Genomic DNA, 17,683 nt, shown 5'->3' with positions numbered 1-17,683 from the left:
AAACAAAAACCAGGGGCACTGGGGCAGGTGATCCATGAAACAGACAGGACTGGTGATCCCATAACAATCCTAGAGGTCCAGCATTGTTCTCACAAGCCGCTTCACTCAAGACAATAACACCTAATGAAAAGTTAGTATATCCCCAAAAATTTAAATAAATTAAAAGTTGCTATAAAGGTGGTAGCGATTCATTACCGAACTCTTACTGTCACAGCTGATGAAGTCGCACTAGCAGGCAGTGCTTGAAAATTGGTTGAAACAACCAACATAAAATATAAATAATTAAGCTGTGCATTTACAAATGAAGACCAGTATAAGCATCGCAAAGGGCCTCTGATACAATATAGACAGTTGACAATTCAAAAGAGGTTGATATTTCAGCAACTTAACTCTGGAACAACTCGACGCGCAGCAATGTAAGTGAATGGTGTCCAACGCCAAAATGACAGTGTTTGGAACTATTCAGATCTTCAAATCCCGGAAGTGGGCGGTTAAAAGCGCCGCCATTATTTACAACGGAGGTCTATGGGAGTGTCGCAGGTTCTCTCTATGGCTCTGGTGGGGCTTAGCTCAATTCTACGTCACAGTGAGGGAAATCTAGAACAGGGTGTTCTGAGACAGTGCTTATGATTTATTGAGATAGTAAAAAAACTACTGGGTGGATTTTTATCATTTGTTGCACGCATGAGGTGGTTTTGCTCACACACTGCCAACACACATTTATGTTCAAACACCATGTAAAAGTGAATTTTGCATAATAGGTGCCCTTTAATATAACTGTAGAAATGCTACTACAAGTAACTTCAGTCATGATTGAACACAATTCTCTAGGTAGAAGTCTGTTAAATTGTTTATTGCAATAAAAACATATTAAAGAAGTAGGGGCTGAAAAAAGAATAAAGGTAAACAAAATAGTTTGGTGCATTGGGTGTAAATGCAGCAAATATTTTAACAGTCTATGGCTATAAATTTCACTGACAATTGAAGTTGAATTTAAATTGTTTTATTTGTTAAAATGATATGTAGATAGTAATGGAGTGATAATAAAAATAAAAATAATAATAATAATAGAAATGCCTCTGAGATTTAAAATATGTTTTGCATTGCCTTCCTTGTTATACTAACATAAAGAAAATGGAAGAACTTTTTTTTAACGAAGTTCCAGATCACGTTGGTAAGACACTGTTTGTTTGTTCAATTATTTTTACCCGAAGATTAATTTTTAAACAAGACACAGTTCAATGCACGCCTTTCAGAGATACTGAAGATAAAAGATACTGTGCTGACTATATTGGATCCGACAGTATTAGTGTCACTATTGCCTTGTCTGTTACAGATAATTTAATATGTACTCACTTTACTTTCACTTTACTGAAAATTATTAAAGATGAATATGACAGTACGACAAAATATGGTACATTCACTCATCAATAGTTTACACAAAATACCACAAGTTATCCTTTGTCCTCTGTGGTAACTCCAAGTACCACATGGCTGAATTCCACCGGTTGCCATTTTACAACATCAGATGTTTTCAAAACATTTCCACATTTGTAATGGCAGGGATGTATACTATTATTTTAATATGCAAAACCGTTACCCAATCATAGCAGTGGGTGTTTACTTCCAAGTCTTGAAAGCGGCACCCCTATCAAAATGTGATCAAAAGAGTGTTTCAAAAACTGAATAGACAATAGCCTATTAGTTCTAAATTAGGATGTTTTTAATGAAAAATTCTTGCTAACATAATAAGTAAACCTCAAAGAACATCATATAATGAAAAAAAAATGCATTTATAATTGATAAAGTATATAGAAAATTCAGTTATATGAAATCATATTATAAAACATTACACTGATAGTATTATCCAAAACATTTGTGTATAACTGACTCTCACCCTTTAATATAATTTTTGATACTAAATGAAGACTTTCTCAAAGACTTATTTAAAAAAAATAACACCAGAAAAAAGCACATTAAAACAGTAATTCATTTAAATCATTATGCATCTCATCTGGTTTGCATGCAGAAGCTTCTGTTTGTTTACACCAGCTCTTGGAAGATTAAGTTCAAAAATTCATTTTGCCAAAAAAAAAAAAAGAAAAGTAAATGTATTCTTTGAATCATGTGCATATTTGCAGACAGGGGCGTCGGACTGGGGGGATAAAGGGTACCGAGTTCCCAGGGCCCGAGGCAGGGGGGGGCCCTTAGAAGTCAGTTTTCTATACATACATATACATGCACTAACATTTGTATAGCATTTATGTACAAATAAAAAAGTTCCTGTGCAAAACTAAACTTGTAGTTAGGCACTGGTTTGGTATAAAAAAGTCATTTTCATGCTGTGCAGGGCCCCACCACCCCTCTCGAATGAATGTAAATGGTACGACTCGCAGGTCAGGTGCTTCTGCTACGGACCCGCGGTGAATCAGTTGATGAGAGACAGGAGGAGCTGGAGTGAGCTGTGATAGGAACTAGGAAGACAGGGGAAGAGTCATGATTTTCCTTAAGAAAGGAAAATAAGGGGCTCAAAAACGAAAAGAAAAGAAGATTAAAGAGAGAAAGGCAAATGAGGGCAAGCAGTTGCTCACTCAGTTTTTTTTTAAAGAAAGGTGAGCTCCAAATGCATCATCGAGCATTGACATTGTTTTAACATAAATATCTACTCCAGGTAGAATAGCATACATTTATGTTCGTACTCTGTTTGAATAATATACCAATACTTTATAGTATCACACAGGGATGCAAACAGCGCGCTTTTCGGCGCCTCGCGCTTTTTTTCACGTAAGTTTGGGTAACAAAGTCATCTGAGGCCATTCCATAGCTTAATGTGAGGGACAGATGTCGTATTACATCATTAAAGTTTACGGAAACTCGTTTTCCCTCCTCTGCGGCTGTCAATCTCCATTCAGTAACAGCTAACTAACGTTATTCAAGCAGCGCGCGCGCCTCTGCCGGTTACAGCAGGATGCACGGTAAAACTCTCTCCAATATGATATATTAACATTATAATGCTTGATCTGTAGAGAAAAGGCTGTGGATTTGCATAAAATGACTTTATTTTGTTGGAGTTTGTTGCTGTTTTTAAACGACTCGCTACCGTGTGCCTGTTAGATCACAAACAGCACAAGGACTATGAATCGGCATCAAACGCACAATAACTGGAATTTAAAACTGAAGAAACAAATGATCAATAAACTGTTGGACGGATAAACACTAGGATTTGTGCGCTCGACATGTCTTCGCTTTGTGCCGTGAACTTTTAAATGCACACTTGCTGTGACTCCATGTCGCTTTGAGCACATCATTCTGTACCCGCGATGCGCATACGCGCTCTGTTTTGAAGCTTTTCATATTATCATGGTTTTGCGCACTGAAAGATTATTAAAAGCCTATATTTTTTTTATACCTAGCCTGCTCAATGCATTTAAAATAAGCATAATTTAATTGTGTATTATTTCTGTGTAGTGTAGCGTAGGCTATATAAATACACTTCTAAATTCTTAACATTAATATATAAATATAAAATTGAGAAATGTATGATTGCCTAATTGAATTTTATACTAATAGTACTAATAGCAATTTGTTTTTATTAACGTGTATAGATTTGATAAAATTACTGTGCAGATTTTTTCAAGAATTACTTTTTGCTGCTGAGCCTACACTCAATAAGTTTAATAAAAATACATAATAATACATTTATGTAATATTTAAAGGTGTTAACCGTAATCTTACACTGCAAAAATCTGATGTTTACATGAAAACACTGTATATTTCCCTCCGTTGTCAAAATCTAACACCCGCAAAAACACAGATCGTTAGCGCCTATTTTACCGCATTGCTATGCAAATTAGCTCGCGCACGCTCTTACATTAAGTACAGAATTGTTCTCAGTTTAATGCACATCTTAATGATTGAAAATTACTAATTTTAAAAACGTAATTCAAAGACTGAATGTCTAGTTTGGCGGTTAGTGTACCCTGTGATTCTATAGTCTGCATTTATTTTAAACAGACAAATAATCATCAATTAACTTGTACTTTTGACAATAAAACAAAAATATATTAATCAGAGTGTGGCTTATTTTGTTTACATTTTAAGTGTTTTTATGATAAAAATGCAATACCCCACCCATTGGTATAACTATGGTATTTGGTACGGGGGCCCAGCAAGATGGTTTGTACCCAGGGCCCAAAATTTGGTGCTACGCCCCTGTTTGCAGATGTGTGCATACTGCATTTATATGTGTGGCCATGTTATGAAGTGAGTTAATAAAAGTTTGAAAAAATATACAAAAATATGTCAGTGCAAGCTACATATAATATATTGTGAAGTGGTTTACAAAATTATGTCAGTCATCATGTGTTGCAATAGTTGCAAGGTCATGATTCATGTGTTAATTGAATGGGGCATCAAACCCTGCAAGAGAAAGACTTTTACTAAAACACTTGATCAAGTACATTTGTTGTATATATTTTGTAAGGACTTACCATAAATATCCCTTACCTCCTGAAATTTCAGAATAAGATACGGAAGACCAGCATTCCAATTCAACTACAAGATACAAAAGTAAGTACTTTACCATGTGATCAACTTCTATCATCATGATTTGGCATAAAAGTAACAATAAACTCTTTCTTTTTAACATGAGGGCTCTCATCACCAAAATTAATTTCAACACACTCAGAAGAACATTAAAATCCTAAATACATTTACATTGGTTGCTTTCCCTTTCTGACAGTAACAGCAAATCTTACAATTGCAATAAGAACATCAATTGAATTCACTCATTTGAAATAAAATAGCAGCACAATAAACAAATGTAAGTTCAGTGTAGCAGATCTATGTTTCTGATTAGATTGGACCACAGTACTGTATGTTTAGGATCTCTTCTTTCCAATAAGATAGTATGACATGCTGTTAAAGCGGTTACTGTTAGAATGTTACTGTTAAAACAATTCAACAGTGTTAAACTTTTCAAGACTCCAGTTGTGGACTTACTTTGTCTGGTGATATTGCGTTTTTTGAAATTAAGAATCACACAGATGATCAGTGTAATGAGGACACACAGAGACACTATTGTGACCATCACTACTACTGTCAGATTAGTTGTCACTTCTGCACTCGCATCAATATTGCCTTCAGTCTGGACAACAGGAATGTAAGCTGAGGTGGACACATCTGTGATCTCTAGAGAAAAGATAAACTCAAATCAGTCAGTTTGATTAGGTTATTTTTGATCACACACATATAGGTGCTTGTCTTGTGGCTAACAATGTTGTTGAAAGTGTTTCTAATGTTGCAGTTGAATAAAACTTCTCTTCACCAATAATCAAAGTACAAAAATTATTTCTACAGTATGAAAAGTATCACATTTTAGAATATTTAGACAATAATACAAATGTTAAGCCACATTTTCCAGCTAATATAAAACATTAACTTTGCACAAGCTTGTTTAAAGGGGGGGGGGGGGGTTCAATGGTGTTCAACCGGTTTCACGGTAAATGACGGTGTTTTTTTTTTCTTTCAAGCATGATGGGTGTTAACCACATTTTCTACTGAGTGAGAGAGGAAATACTGCAGTAGATTAACTTATAATGCCCTATTTTATTGTCATGAGTGAATGAAATCATATGATCGCGCCCATTCTAGTCAATGCTTGTGTTTCAGATCGAAGCTTCCCAAAAGCAGCTCTCCGCGCCGCTTCGCTAAATATAGGCGCCTAGTCTATTTTGACGCACGCGTGTGGAGGACGGAATAAAACCTTGTCGCAGCCGTAATGCGCCGCAGACGTGTGTTCTGTGTTGTAAATGAGGTGCGAGACAGTGTCGCGCAACGCCGCGTTTCGATTAAAGCGACATACACCGGTATTGCGGTTTATTAAAAATTCATATCGTAACAAAAATAAACACCGGTATTCGGTATGAACCGGTAAACCGCCCAGCACTAGATTCTCATGCTAAACATGGCCAAAGTTTAAAAAAATATATTTTGGACGAATAACTTCTGTGCCGAAAATCTTACTTCCGGGTTGGTACAAGTTTCGGCTGGTTTTTTTCGATCGTGGATCTAATGACGTAGACGAGAGTGGAACTCCTTATATGAGCATTTCTCTCGGAAAAGCGCGCCCGCGCACACGTCGACCAGAGGAGAGCGAGCTCGCGCACATCAACGCGCTTCAACAGGAAATCATCGGTAGCGCTGCATAGGTTTTATAAACAAGGCCCATATCGACGCTGGGTTTGCAGATCGTCTAAAGGTTCACGGCCGTGTGTTGGAACCGCAGGCGGTGAGTAAAACTGCTTCAAATGCCTGTGTGTTGTTAGCTGTCGGCGCTCCACCCACACGGCACGCCTCCAGCTGCTCGTTTTTTTCTGGAAAGACTCTGAACAGCCTATCTTTCTTTTATAAATATAATAAAACTAAAGACTATTTGGAGATATGAAGGATGCAATACTACTCTATAGGTACTCAAGATTAACATGAGATTGACTGAAACTGAGTGTTTCACCCCCCTTTAAAAATGCTCACATTCACAATTATTACAGTATATTACCAAAGAGACACTGAACTCATGCTGTAATCTGTCAGGTGCAGATAGGTGCAGAATCAGATGCAGAATAAGGCTTTTGTTATTTTTTTTAAAACACACGCACGCAGGCACGCACACACACACACACACACACACACACACACACACACACACACACACACACACACACACACACACACACACACAGGAACAAAAAACACTCCATTGGGGAAAAGAAACGCAGGCCCCTGACCAACAGAAACCAAATAAACTGGACCGGAAAACAAAACACTAAACATAGTTTTAAAACACACAGCCACAGGACAGAGGACAGGGAGATTAAATAGGAAAGGTAATAATGAGGGAGATGAACAACAAACTAACAAGGGGTTACAAGATAGAAGAGCACATGGCACAAGTAACCAAACAGAGCTGTGTGCTCACACAGACATGAAAGATAGATGGGGTGTCAGGATCCTGTCAACAGTTTCAGGAAAAAACTAGAACAGAGGTGACAGAACCCTGACAAAAATCACTACAACATGACTTTATTTTAAGTCTTAAATCTAAACCTCAGAATATTTATACACAGTATTTTACAAACCTATTTATTGCCATTATCAACACAAAATATTTTTGACTAACCCAAAACCCAACTCACATCTAATAGCACAACTTAAATGAAAATCTTTGAATGTAATCAATGTCTGTCAAAGGGTTAGAAATATTGCATTGAAAACACACCTTTCATCACCAGCTTCACCTCATAGCAGGTTTTTTCACTCACTCTGCACCGATACCATGATCCATCAGTGTTTACTGCTACTCTTATAAGCAGAGATCCATTCCCTAGTATTCTCGCTCTCTCATACAGAGGCTTCGGGTCTCTCTCTGTGCTGTATGAGGGCTTGTGTGGAGGGCGATATTGGGCTATTTCTGTTGATTGGTGACCATGAAAGATTTTCCAAGTTACTTGATCAGTTCTGTATTGTAGAGGATGTTCAGAGCATGGCAGCAACACTGAAGAGTCTGGAGTCGCATGGACATAATCCAAAGTTTTACACTCTGAAACCAGAGAAACATATTTATTACAACAGGTTTCCTGGCAGTTATTTGCTTGTTTCAGAAATTAGCATTCTCACCTTTGACCCTCAGGTTAAAAAGAGTTGCATTAAGGCAGTCCCAATCTTTGTAGACTTTACATTCGTAATATCCTTTATCGGATAAACTGATGTCTTTCAGGTAAAGTGTAACATTTCCAGCATCATTTCTCACAGACCATCTCTGATGCTCTAATGCTGGAGAGTTGTCTGAATACTTTAGGATGTGTTGAACCGGGTCGGTTCTGCGTAGTTCCACTGTCAGAGACTCCAGCGGGTGGGTTGTGGTTAGGCAAGAAATAGACATATTGTCGCCCTGAAGAGAGTTTATGTTTAACCGATGGACCTGCTCGCAGGGTCTCTGTGTCACCACTGAAAGGAAATAAAGAGCAAAACAAGACATAATGAGAGAGCCGAGATGTACTGAGAGAGCCGAGACATGGAAACCACAGCGTTTACAGAAATAAACAGCATCTACTTTTTACCAAGTGGTTCTGCCTCTAAATGTATTAATACATTTTACAAAATGAGAAAGAAAACCCACAACCCGATGAACTACTGTCAGTATTTTCTGAAATGATTCTTTTGTATGTGGTACGAACTATTGTCACCCCTGGTAAATATGATCAAATATGGCTGTAAAAATAAATCTGCATTGTTTATCCTTTTGATCTTTCACTAATTTTTTTTGCAAAAAAATAACCTTTCACTGAAGTAAAAGAATAGAAAGTGGGGGTTAAATCACATTATGAAATAGATGCTTTTCTTCTTGCTTTCAAATAGGAAATGGTTACATATATTTATACAAATATAAATATAAATATAAATATAAATAAATAAATATATAAATGTGTACATAAATATATACATATATACACACACATATACATATATACACTTGGGTGGCCCTTAAATGTACGAAAAACAACTAAAAACACCCCAGAAAAAAAATGGGGCTAAAATATTCATATTTAGAGGTAGCTCAAGCACATCAAAGTTCGCTGTTTTTGTAGGCAATTCTACAAGTCAACAAAATTCTTCATTCTAAAACGTTTAGCATTGAGCACTGTATTCAATATAACACAGTTTGCAGAATGCATCAAATCACATAGCCTATTACTTGATCACAGTTCAATGTGAGTACTTTATTAATTATTTAACCAAATATATCTTACACAACATACATTTGACTATTGTAAGATAACTGATGATACGCATCTTTTCACATTTAGTCCAGGCAAAGTAACTAATTTTGGAGCCAAAAATAGAACTAATTGTAAAATAATTTTTTGCAGCTTAGATCATTTCTATGAGGTGTCCAGAACAACATACTAAAAGTCCTAAGAAATCCTTGTTGAGGAAATATGTTAAATTCTCATCAATCCGAGATGTGTGCCAAGGGCCAGACAACAATACACCCCAATGGGGTTATTTTTTTCCTTTACTCCTATCAAAATGAAACTTTACACAATGAAAGTACCCATGAAGAGTTACATTTTTTGTGTTACAAGTTTCTTTGAAAATGAATGTGAATATGCAAATGAGCTATACACTAAACGAATATAGGCTACCCAAAATACACCCGCATAGGCTTAATTTTTTCCTTTACTTCTACCACAATAAAACTTTACACAGTGAAAGTATACATGAAAAGTAACATTTTTGTTTTACAAGTTTCTTTGGAAAATCTATTTTAAAAATGCAAATGAGCTCAACACTAGGCCCAATTGACTTATGGCCAAGAAACCATAAAGTCACAAGTAGAAAAAACAGGGGCTAAATAACTAACACTTTCATGTCCATTCAATAAGTTAACCTATGAATAAACACAATACATTTGAAGTCACTTGCCACACTTACCTGGGTCACTTGCCACAAAAAGACTTATATTGACCTTTAGAATTGATTGCACAATCTTGCCTCCAGTTGCTTTCTAAATTCTTTTCTTTTTTTCTTTTTTTTTTTGCGAACAAGCCTTACCTAATGACATTCCCCCACAGATAACATCAGAAGAAAGTCAGAATAGCCATCTTAGTCATTAGTAACGTGGTGAGATTAAATTTTGGGCTGGTAGATTTACAAATGATTGGTATTGTTGGTAAGATTACGAGATTACAGGCAGAAGTCATTCTTACCAACTAAACGATTCATTCTCACACAGAAGATAGATGAAAAACCAGATAGACACACTTTCCAGACATTACAGCTCTTTAAAATAATTTTGCCAGACACCAAAACTGCTTCTCTTTTTGTAGTTAGCAAGTATTTCAGACCAGGCGTTGATATGCTTCTACCTTCTTCTACCGTTTGTAAAGTAGCTTTGCATTGTTATGAGAAGCTAGCAACAGCAATATCTAGGTTAGTTAAAGAAAAAAACTAAAATAAAATCAAAAAATCAAAAAGAAACCTCCCCATGTTGTTACCTGTTGTTAATGACCCTGAAGACTATACCAGTGGGGGTTATACCCCTGGCAGGTACTACCAAGCCAGGCAGTTTTCAGGTTAGAGGCCAGTCTAAAAGCAGCATTGCCCTCACCCATTGGCAGTAGGATGATTGGATGAAGATCAGGTCGATATATTTGTCATACATATGAATGGTGTTTCTGCCTATATGCAAATTAGGACATATTCAATAAGTGTGGCACTCATGTGCATATTCAAATTCATTTCAAAAGAAACTTGTAATACAAATAAAGTTACTTTTCATGTATACTTGTACTATGTAAAGTTTTATTGTGGTAGGAGTAAAGGAAAAAATTAAGCTTATTTGGGTGTATGTTGGGCATATTCGATTAGTGTATAGCTCATTTGCATATTAAAATACATTTTCAAAGAAACTTGTAATACAAAAAAAAAAAAAAACTTTTCGTGGGTACTTTCATTGTGTAAAGTTTCATTTTGATAGGAGTAAAGGAAAAAAAATAGCCCCATTGGGGTGTATTGTTGCCTGGCCTTATTGGCACACATCTCGGATTGATGAGAATTTAACATATTTCCTCAACTAGGATTTCTTAGGACTTAGTATGTTGTTCTGGACACCTCATAAAAATTATCTAAGCTGCAAAAAATTATTTTACAGTTAGTCTGTTGTAAAACGCTACTTTGCCTGGACTAAGTTTGCACAGTTCAAAGTCAATAGTTCAGAGTTTCTTAACACCACGCATTTCTGTGAAAGTGGCTTCGTTAGCCCGTCGTTAACACAATTTATGCTTCTGCAAGAAATGCATAGAATATATTTGGTGCAAAATAGGTGTAAATTTAGAATTGCCATTAAATAAGCAAGTATGTAATTTAAATAGTTTAGATAAAATTAGGCAAGTGGTAATTTTCACAAATTGAGCATAATAACTGATTATACAAGATTTCAACGTCATCGAGTCACCTCTAAATATTGTTCAAATGAGCTCATATTTTGCCTGAATTATTTTTTCATGTATTGGAACAACTTGAGGGGGTCAGACAATTATAAATCAAAACTTGAAAAATAAGGGCCACCTTAATACACACACACACACACACACACACACACACACACACACACACACACACACACACACACACACACACACACACACACACACACACACACACACACACACACACACACACACACACACGTGAGGACTCTCCATAGACGTAATGGTTTTTATACTGTACAAACTGTATATTCTATCCCCTTACACTGCCCCTATCCCTAAACCTACCCATCACAGGAGATATTCTGCATTTTTACATTTTCAAAAAAACTAATTCTGTATGATTTATAAGCTTTTGTACCCATGGGGACCTCAATTTAGGTCCCCACGGTGACACGAGTCCCCATGAGTCTGTGTGCATTCAGGTTTAAGTCCCCACCGGTGTAGAAAAACATGTCCACACACACACACACACACACACACACACATCTATATATATATATATATATATATATATATATATATATATATATATATATATATATATATATATATATATATATATATATATATATATATATATATATATATATATATATATATATATATATATAAGCAATTTCCAAATTATTACTAATACTGCAGTATTTCTCTATAAAGTTGCTTTTGAAACAGTGTCCACTGTGAAAAGTACTATAAAACACACTTGGCTTGACACTGATCATATGCATGTCATACCGCCACATTTACACACCCAAAATGCATCGATATTTTGCGTATATCTAGTTTGTATGTTGGATAAAGGAATTTGATTTGATTTATTGGCACTTACCTTTGCATTCTAATAAAGCTGCTATTAGAACAATTAGAATTTGGAAATATGAAGGCTGAAAACTCCCCATCATACACAGATGCTCACTGCAGGACAGCTGAACTCTATATAAGCAAAGGCCACATCACCTCACTTTAGCAGAGTTGTTTTCAGTTACTCTAAATGTAATGCGGAAGAAAGAGACCAGATCATGAGCGTAGCTTGTTGTGGGGGCTGCCCACCCCTCCTAGCGACTGAGAAATTTGACTAAATATTTTAATTAATAATATTTTCAACTCAAAAGTAAATATGCAAATAATTAAGTAATTTTAATACATTTTAAATTGTTTAAATAAAAAAAATGAATGAAATCAAAATCAAAATTCCTAAAGCCTCCCCCAATCTCATTTGCGAAAGAAGAGAAATCTCCAGTAGAGGTTTTAACATTAAGTGACATGGCACCTGACGCACAGAAGCCAATGGTCCCTGTCACTATGCTTAGTGATCCGGTGCCACATCCAGTCTTCATTGGCATGTGCCACTGACATTGTCGCGAAACACTGACAAGAATATAAGACATCGTAGAACATGGATACATACCTTTTTGGATGCATAACAAATGATTTTCAAGAAATTGAATGGGTAGCAATACTGAAGGTTGTAGCTGGGGAAGAGTAGAGGTGGACTGCATTATAGAGAAACAAGTAGCTGTCTACTCCTGGTCTGTGGTCTATCTCAGAACACTCAGGTGGAAATTCAGTAGGCTGCTCTCTAAGAGCCTCTGAGATAATATTAGAGAGGCACTAGCAATGGATTCCAGACAATAGCCAAGGCCATGTTGTTTATCCCCCTTACAACTCTGCTCTGGGTTTTAGGATGAGGCCTGTCCCACAGAGACAGGGGCTGCGTTCACCCCCGACAAAACGTTGCACAACGTTTTTTAAACAGAAACGGTGATGCGTTGAACACACTGTTCTGATGACGCAAGAGTTGCAACTATGGCAGCTGAGAAGGCCATTCTTTGTGTTCTTTGTGAAGAATTTTCGGAGCCTGATGAAGTCGGTATAAATCATAGACTGTAAAAAAATATATAGTATAAATATGTGTTTAATGCTACAAAATATGCCCGATGTTACACCGTTTTGAACTTGAACGTGCCCAGGGAGTAAGGTTTTGCCTAAAGGCCTGTGCATACTGGCTAGAAGGAGATAGTACCACTATGCAACTTTTTGCACTAGTCACATAGGATACACCCTTTGGGTTGACTCCACCTTGTCCCATAGAATCACTTAGTGCTATGCCCACTTTGTGCATATTCAGTGCTTAGTGATGCAGGCATTCTTTTGAAAGGGAACATCTCAGGTTGCAAGGGGAACAGGTCGCTGCATCTCGCTGCCATGCCTCAGGGTTGCCTGCACTTCTCCTTCAGACAAAACTCAGGCTCCCTTTTAATATTCATGGGTGTTTGTGGCTGCATGGACTACTATCCGCCATTGAACATTGGTGTGTGTGTCCACATGCCTCAGACACCAGTCATGCTGATGGCGCTCCCCATAGCGTCATCACCAAGACGCAGCACCAAGAAGACCAGGGGCAGTATTACCACTTGGATACAATATAATTTTGCAACTTGGAGGTAACTATATGCACTACCAACCATTGTTTATGTTTATGATAACATGATAACTAATACCAGTTTGCAATACAAAGCAGAACAATAGACATTTTTTTGTGCAGGTAACATAAATGGAAATGGATGACACTGAAAGCCAGCCAAATTCAATTTGCAAATGGCCCTGCACTCTCTTACATTAAAAATAAGGTGGATAAGGACAAAGATATTTTGAAAATCCAGTATCTGACGCTCAATTGTACCATACAACTATGACATGCATTAGCATGTACAAAATACAAGTACAACTGAGCACAGAGCACACCAATAAAAATAAAAAATACAATGGAGAGGAAATATTAAAGTACTGAATTTATTTTTGATAGAAAAGATTTTGCTTCCAGAAAAATACAAACCTTCGATTTGATCAGTGCTTGATGCAAATTCTATTACAAATATATACAAAATACATGTACATTAAAATTATTATTAGATATACAAGGCATTGTAGTGGTTTTCCATTCATGTGAATCAGACGTGGTGCGCATAGATAAAGTACAGTAGACATAGATGAGAAAAGGCAGCTTGGTATCAAGAAATGCCAAAGATAATGTCCACTACAGGATTATAGGACAACTATATGTATGAACGGTTGGAAATATCAGTTATTCATTTACTTTAAATAAATCTGAGTCAATATTATACACTGAACTGAAGTTAACAACAGTATATCATGTGCTGGTAAACAAAGAACAAACCAAATTAATATATGTCATTGTTCCATTATGCCTGATGGAAAAACATAAACACTGATCTTGTTTTTTTTTTAGCCTGTCAATTAAAAATGAACAATTTTGGTAAAAATAATAAAAATGGCTGTGCTTTAGTGGTTGTATAAAATAAGTTTACAGTACAATTGCTTTAGAAAAGCTCTGCTTATATATTGCTAAATGACATTTGCACATGAAGCTCATTCAAGTTCATTGTTTGTATAGAAATGTTTGTAAATGGAAGAGCTGAAATATAAATATCTTTACTGATTTATATTGTTATAAATTGTATTTTGGCATCAGTGATGCATCTGTGTAGTGCTGATTCACTCGTACCTATAGAACTTGTTTGCCTTTTTTCATTTTGTAAACGAAGAAAGAATAAGTATATTATAAAGAGCTAGATTCTAAGCAGAGAATAACATATTACACCTTTTTACTACACTATTAATGAAATACATTTACTTTTTATGCATATTTCTTTCATTCACATGACTACCCTGTGCTAACTGGCATTTTTGGAAAAATGTTCACTGATGTGTTCCTTTCCCGTCTACTAATACCCTGATATCTCCCATCAGTCTCTCTTAACATACACCTAATGAAATCATCAGTTCTCATGATTGGTCTCTGGGCCCTTAAAACAAAATTCAATCATGTTTCCTTCCATCTATATGTATTCATTCACTTTATACAAAAGTAAGATTCTCGTTTCTTCTATTTATCCCTAATTACTTTAAAGGTGCATAACGCAAGTCTCTGAGTTTTTGCAGAACTATGCCCCCCTCTGGCGACAAATAAAACTGCAACACTGCAACTGAACGCGCATGACGTCACGCCCAGTCTCAAATTCGGCCCGAACCCCTCTTATTTATTTTACTGTACAGGATTATAGAGGCAATCGCAGTGATCAGAGAAGGGCTCATTCAGCCCATCAGGCAATTGTTTAAGCATGTATGGGTTAGAAAAACGGGTATTTTTAACATGAAAAGTTGCATAATGCACCTTTAAGTAACAATAAAACATAATGTCTCACATTGTCTTATATTCTTAATTCAGTTTCTAAATGGCTTAAACTCTGAACTGATCTCGTCTAAAAGACCTTTTTTACACGAAACTTAAAGGGATCATTAAAGCTTTTCTTTCGAAACGGTCTCTAAGGTGGAACTGAGGTCTAGTTGAATAAAGCCATGACTGAAATCTGTTAGACTCAATTACAGATAAAATGTCAGGTGTCTCAAAATGTGTGAAAAGATGTTGTCCAGTTTTATGGACAGAAAAAAGTTTAACCCCAGATTGTACAAAATGATTTATAATTGGGGTTGATGTGGCGCAGCAGTGAATGCTTCAGGGTGGAAACCAGAAGACTGGAGTTTCATATCTATCATTTATTTTAGAGCAGGACTGAAGTTACTCTGTGTCCAGGAATGGACCGCCAATCCTTTTTATTGTATGTACTGTATCAACAGGCAGCTCCCATTCACGCCCCATTCCCAGATTCCTCTCTCGGCTTCAGCAGGAACTGGTCTGTAAATTACTCTCGGTGAGGATGGAGGTTATGCTGGAATGATCATACAATCCATCATCATCATCATCATCCTCAGAGCTGAGCACTGAAGACTCCAGAGCTGACTGCCGGGCCTGCTGGATCTTCCTCCTGAGGATGAAATAAGGCAATTTGACAGTAGTGTCCTATGGTATAACATACTATAAACGTTTTGGTTACACTTTATTTTAAAGGTGTCATTGTTACAGTGTAATATATTTAAGTACAGAGTAATATTAAGTAACTACATGTACTTACTATAGAATTAGTGTAGGATTAGGATTTGGTTGAGGGTTAGTTGCATGTAATTATGCATAATTTATTGTTATTACTATGGTAAGTACATGTAACAAATGTAACAAGGACACTGTAAAATAAAGTGTTACCCATTTTTTATTATACATACTTTTATTTTTTATTTTTAGGTTTACTTTTTTTTTCTTTTTTTTTTGATTATTGTTATTTACTATTATTTAGAACAGTGATTCTCATACAGGGGTCCAGGGCCCACTAGGGGGCCTCAGCAAACTTCCAAGCAGACCACAGAATGAAAAGTATTTAAATTTATATATGATTATTAATTTAATTCATATGAATAATATTGTTAAAACAAATCTAACATAACTAACTTGCTAAAAAAAAAAACATACAATCAAGATGTAAACTAAATTTGTTTTTGTTTTTTACCCTCAATATTGTTTTTTGTTAAAGAACATACAGTTCTTAAATTCTGCAATCACAAAATGAATTGCGGTTGATTAATTTACCTATATTGACAGTTTCTGTTAAAGTGCCCCATTGTGCTTTTTCAGATATTACTTTTCAATGCAGCGTGTACTATAGCTGTTGTCAATGTAAAGGGTCTGCAAAGCTTTAAAGATCAAAGTGCACGATGAATGAAGTTATCTCTCTCTCTCTCTCTCTCAAAAAAAAGAATCGATTCTGAATTGCAGAAACAAGTCATCAGTAATTCCAGTCTTACGAAAACTTACATGCATAACAATGTAACAAATTTGCATAATGCAACATGTCAAAAAGACACTGTTTTCTACTCTGCAAAAGCAAATTCTCTTTGTAAACACTTCCGAATGATGAGGATGTGAAGAGTCAGCGGTTAAAATTTCCACAGCAACGATCGCATTTAACCTTTTGACGATTGCTTCTCAAATCTCAGTGAAATCTAAGTGGGATTTACAAAACGCTTAATCATTAAAGATGGGACAGTACACACTTTATTTGGACCAACTGCTCCTCAAAATCACAACCCAATTAATTATTGATGTATATATTTTCTACCCGGTGTTTTATATTGTGCATGTCTCTGGCTAAGAGAATGCTTAGTGTTTGGCTCAGTTAGGTCACCCACACACATATTTGATTGTTTAGGCCCTCTTGCCTCTAATGTACATGAATAAGCAAGGAATCTGGGAGTTATATTTGATTCAGAGCTTAAATTTGATAAGCAAGTAAATTCAGTGGTGAAGGCTGGGTTCTTTCATTTAAGACGCATTACAAAAATGAAACCCTTTTTGTCTTTTAATGATTTGAAGCAGGTTTATACAGGCGTTCATATTTTCAAGGTTGGACTATTGTAATTCATTGTATCTGGGGCTTCCTTGTGTTCTGTTGAATCACCTTCAACTCTTTTGACTGGGACCAGTCCCCAGTGCTAGCTTCACTGCAGTGGCTCCCAGTTAATTTCAGGGCCCAGTTTAAGGTTTTACTGTTAGCTTTTAAGGCCTTGCATGGCCTTGTTCCTGAATATATTTCAGATCTTCTCCAGGTCTATCAGACAAGGCTATTGAGGTCATCTCAAACATCACTTTTAAAGATCCCTAAATCTCATCTAAAGTCCAAAGGGGATCGTGCCTTTTCAGTTGCTGCACCCCGCCTCTG

At 36.2% G+C, this 17,683-nt stretch overlaps 2 protein-coding genes across 3 annotated transcripts in view; both read right to left on the bottom strand.

The window, feature by feature from the left end:
- Positions 1-1,703: 1,703 nt before the first annotated feature.
- On the bottom strand, positions 1,704-12,749 carry LOC308703817 (cell adhesion molecule 2-like). The gene is made up of 6 exons (XM_081387750.1): positions 12,460-12,749; positions 7,675-8,004; positions 7,277-7,597; positions 5,002-5,190; positions 4,507-4,554; positions 1,704-2,474 (listed from the first exon to the last, which is right to left on the bottom strand). The coding sequence occupies exons 1-6, from the start codon at positions 12,548-12,550 to the stop codon at positions 2,398-2,400; spliced, it is 1,056 nt and encodes a 351-aa protein (XP_081243876.1). The 5' UTR covers positions 12,551-12,749; the 3' UTR covers positions 1,704-2,397.
- A 1,083-nt stretch (positions 12,750-13,832) lies between these two features.
- The window catches only part of cgna (cingulin a), a 37,611-nt gene continuing 33,760 nt past the window's right edge, over positions 13,833-17,683 (bottom strand). For both annotated transcript variants that reach the window (XM_081388218.1, XM_081388217.1), the window contains exon 21: positions 13,833-15,898. In XM_081388218.1, coding sequence (XP_081244344.1) covers positions 15,754-15,898 — 145 coding nt within the window. In that variant the 3' untranslated portion in view covers positions 13,833-15,753. The remainder of the gene's footprint in view (positions 15,899-17,683) is intronic.

The sequence above is a fragment of the Scardinius erythrophthalmus genome (genome assembly GCF_964197995.2).
Source record: "Scardinius erythrophthalmus genome assembly, chromosome: 16".
Classification (NCBI taxonomy): Eukaryota; Metazoa; Chordata; class Actinopteri; order Cypriniformes; family Leuciscidae; genus Scardinius; species Scardinius erythrophthalmus.
Note: the sequence above shows the minus strand (reverse complement) of the source record. Positions and strands in the feature narration are given on the sequence as shown.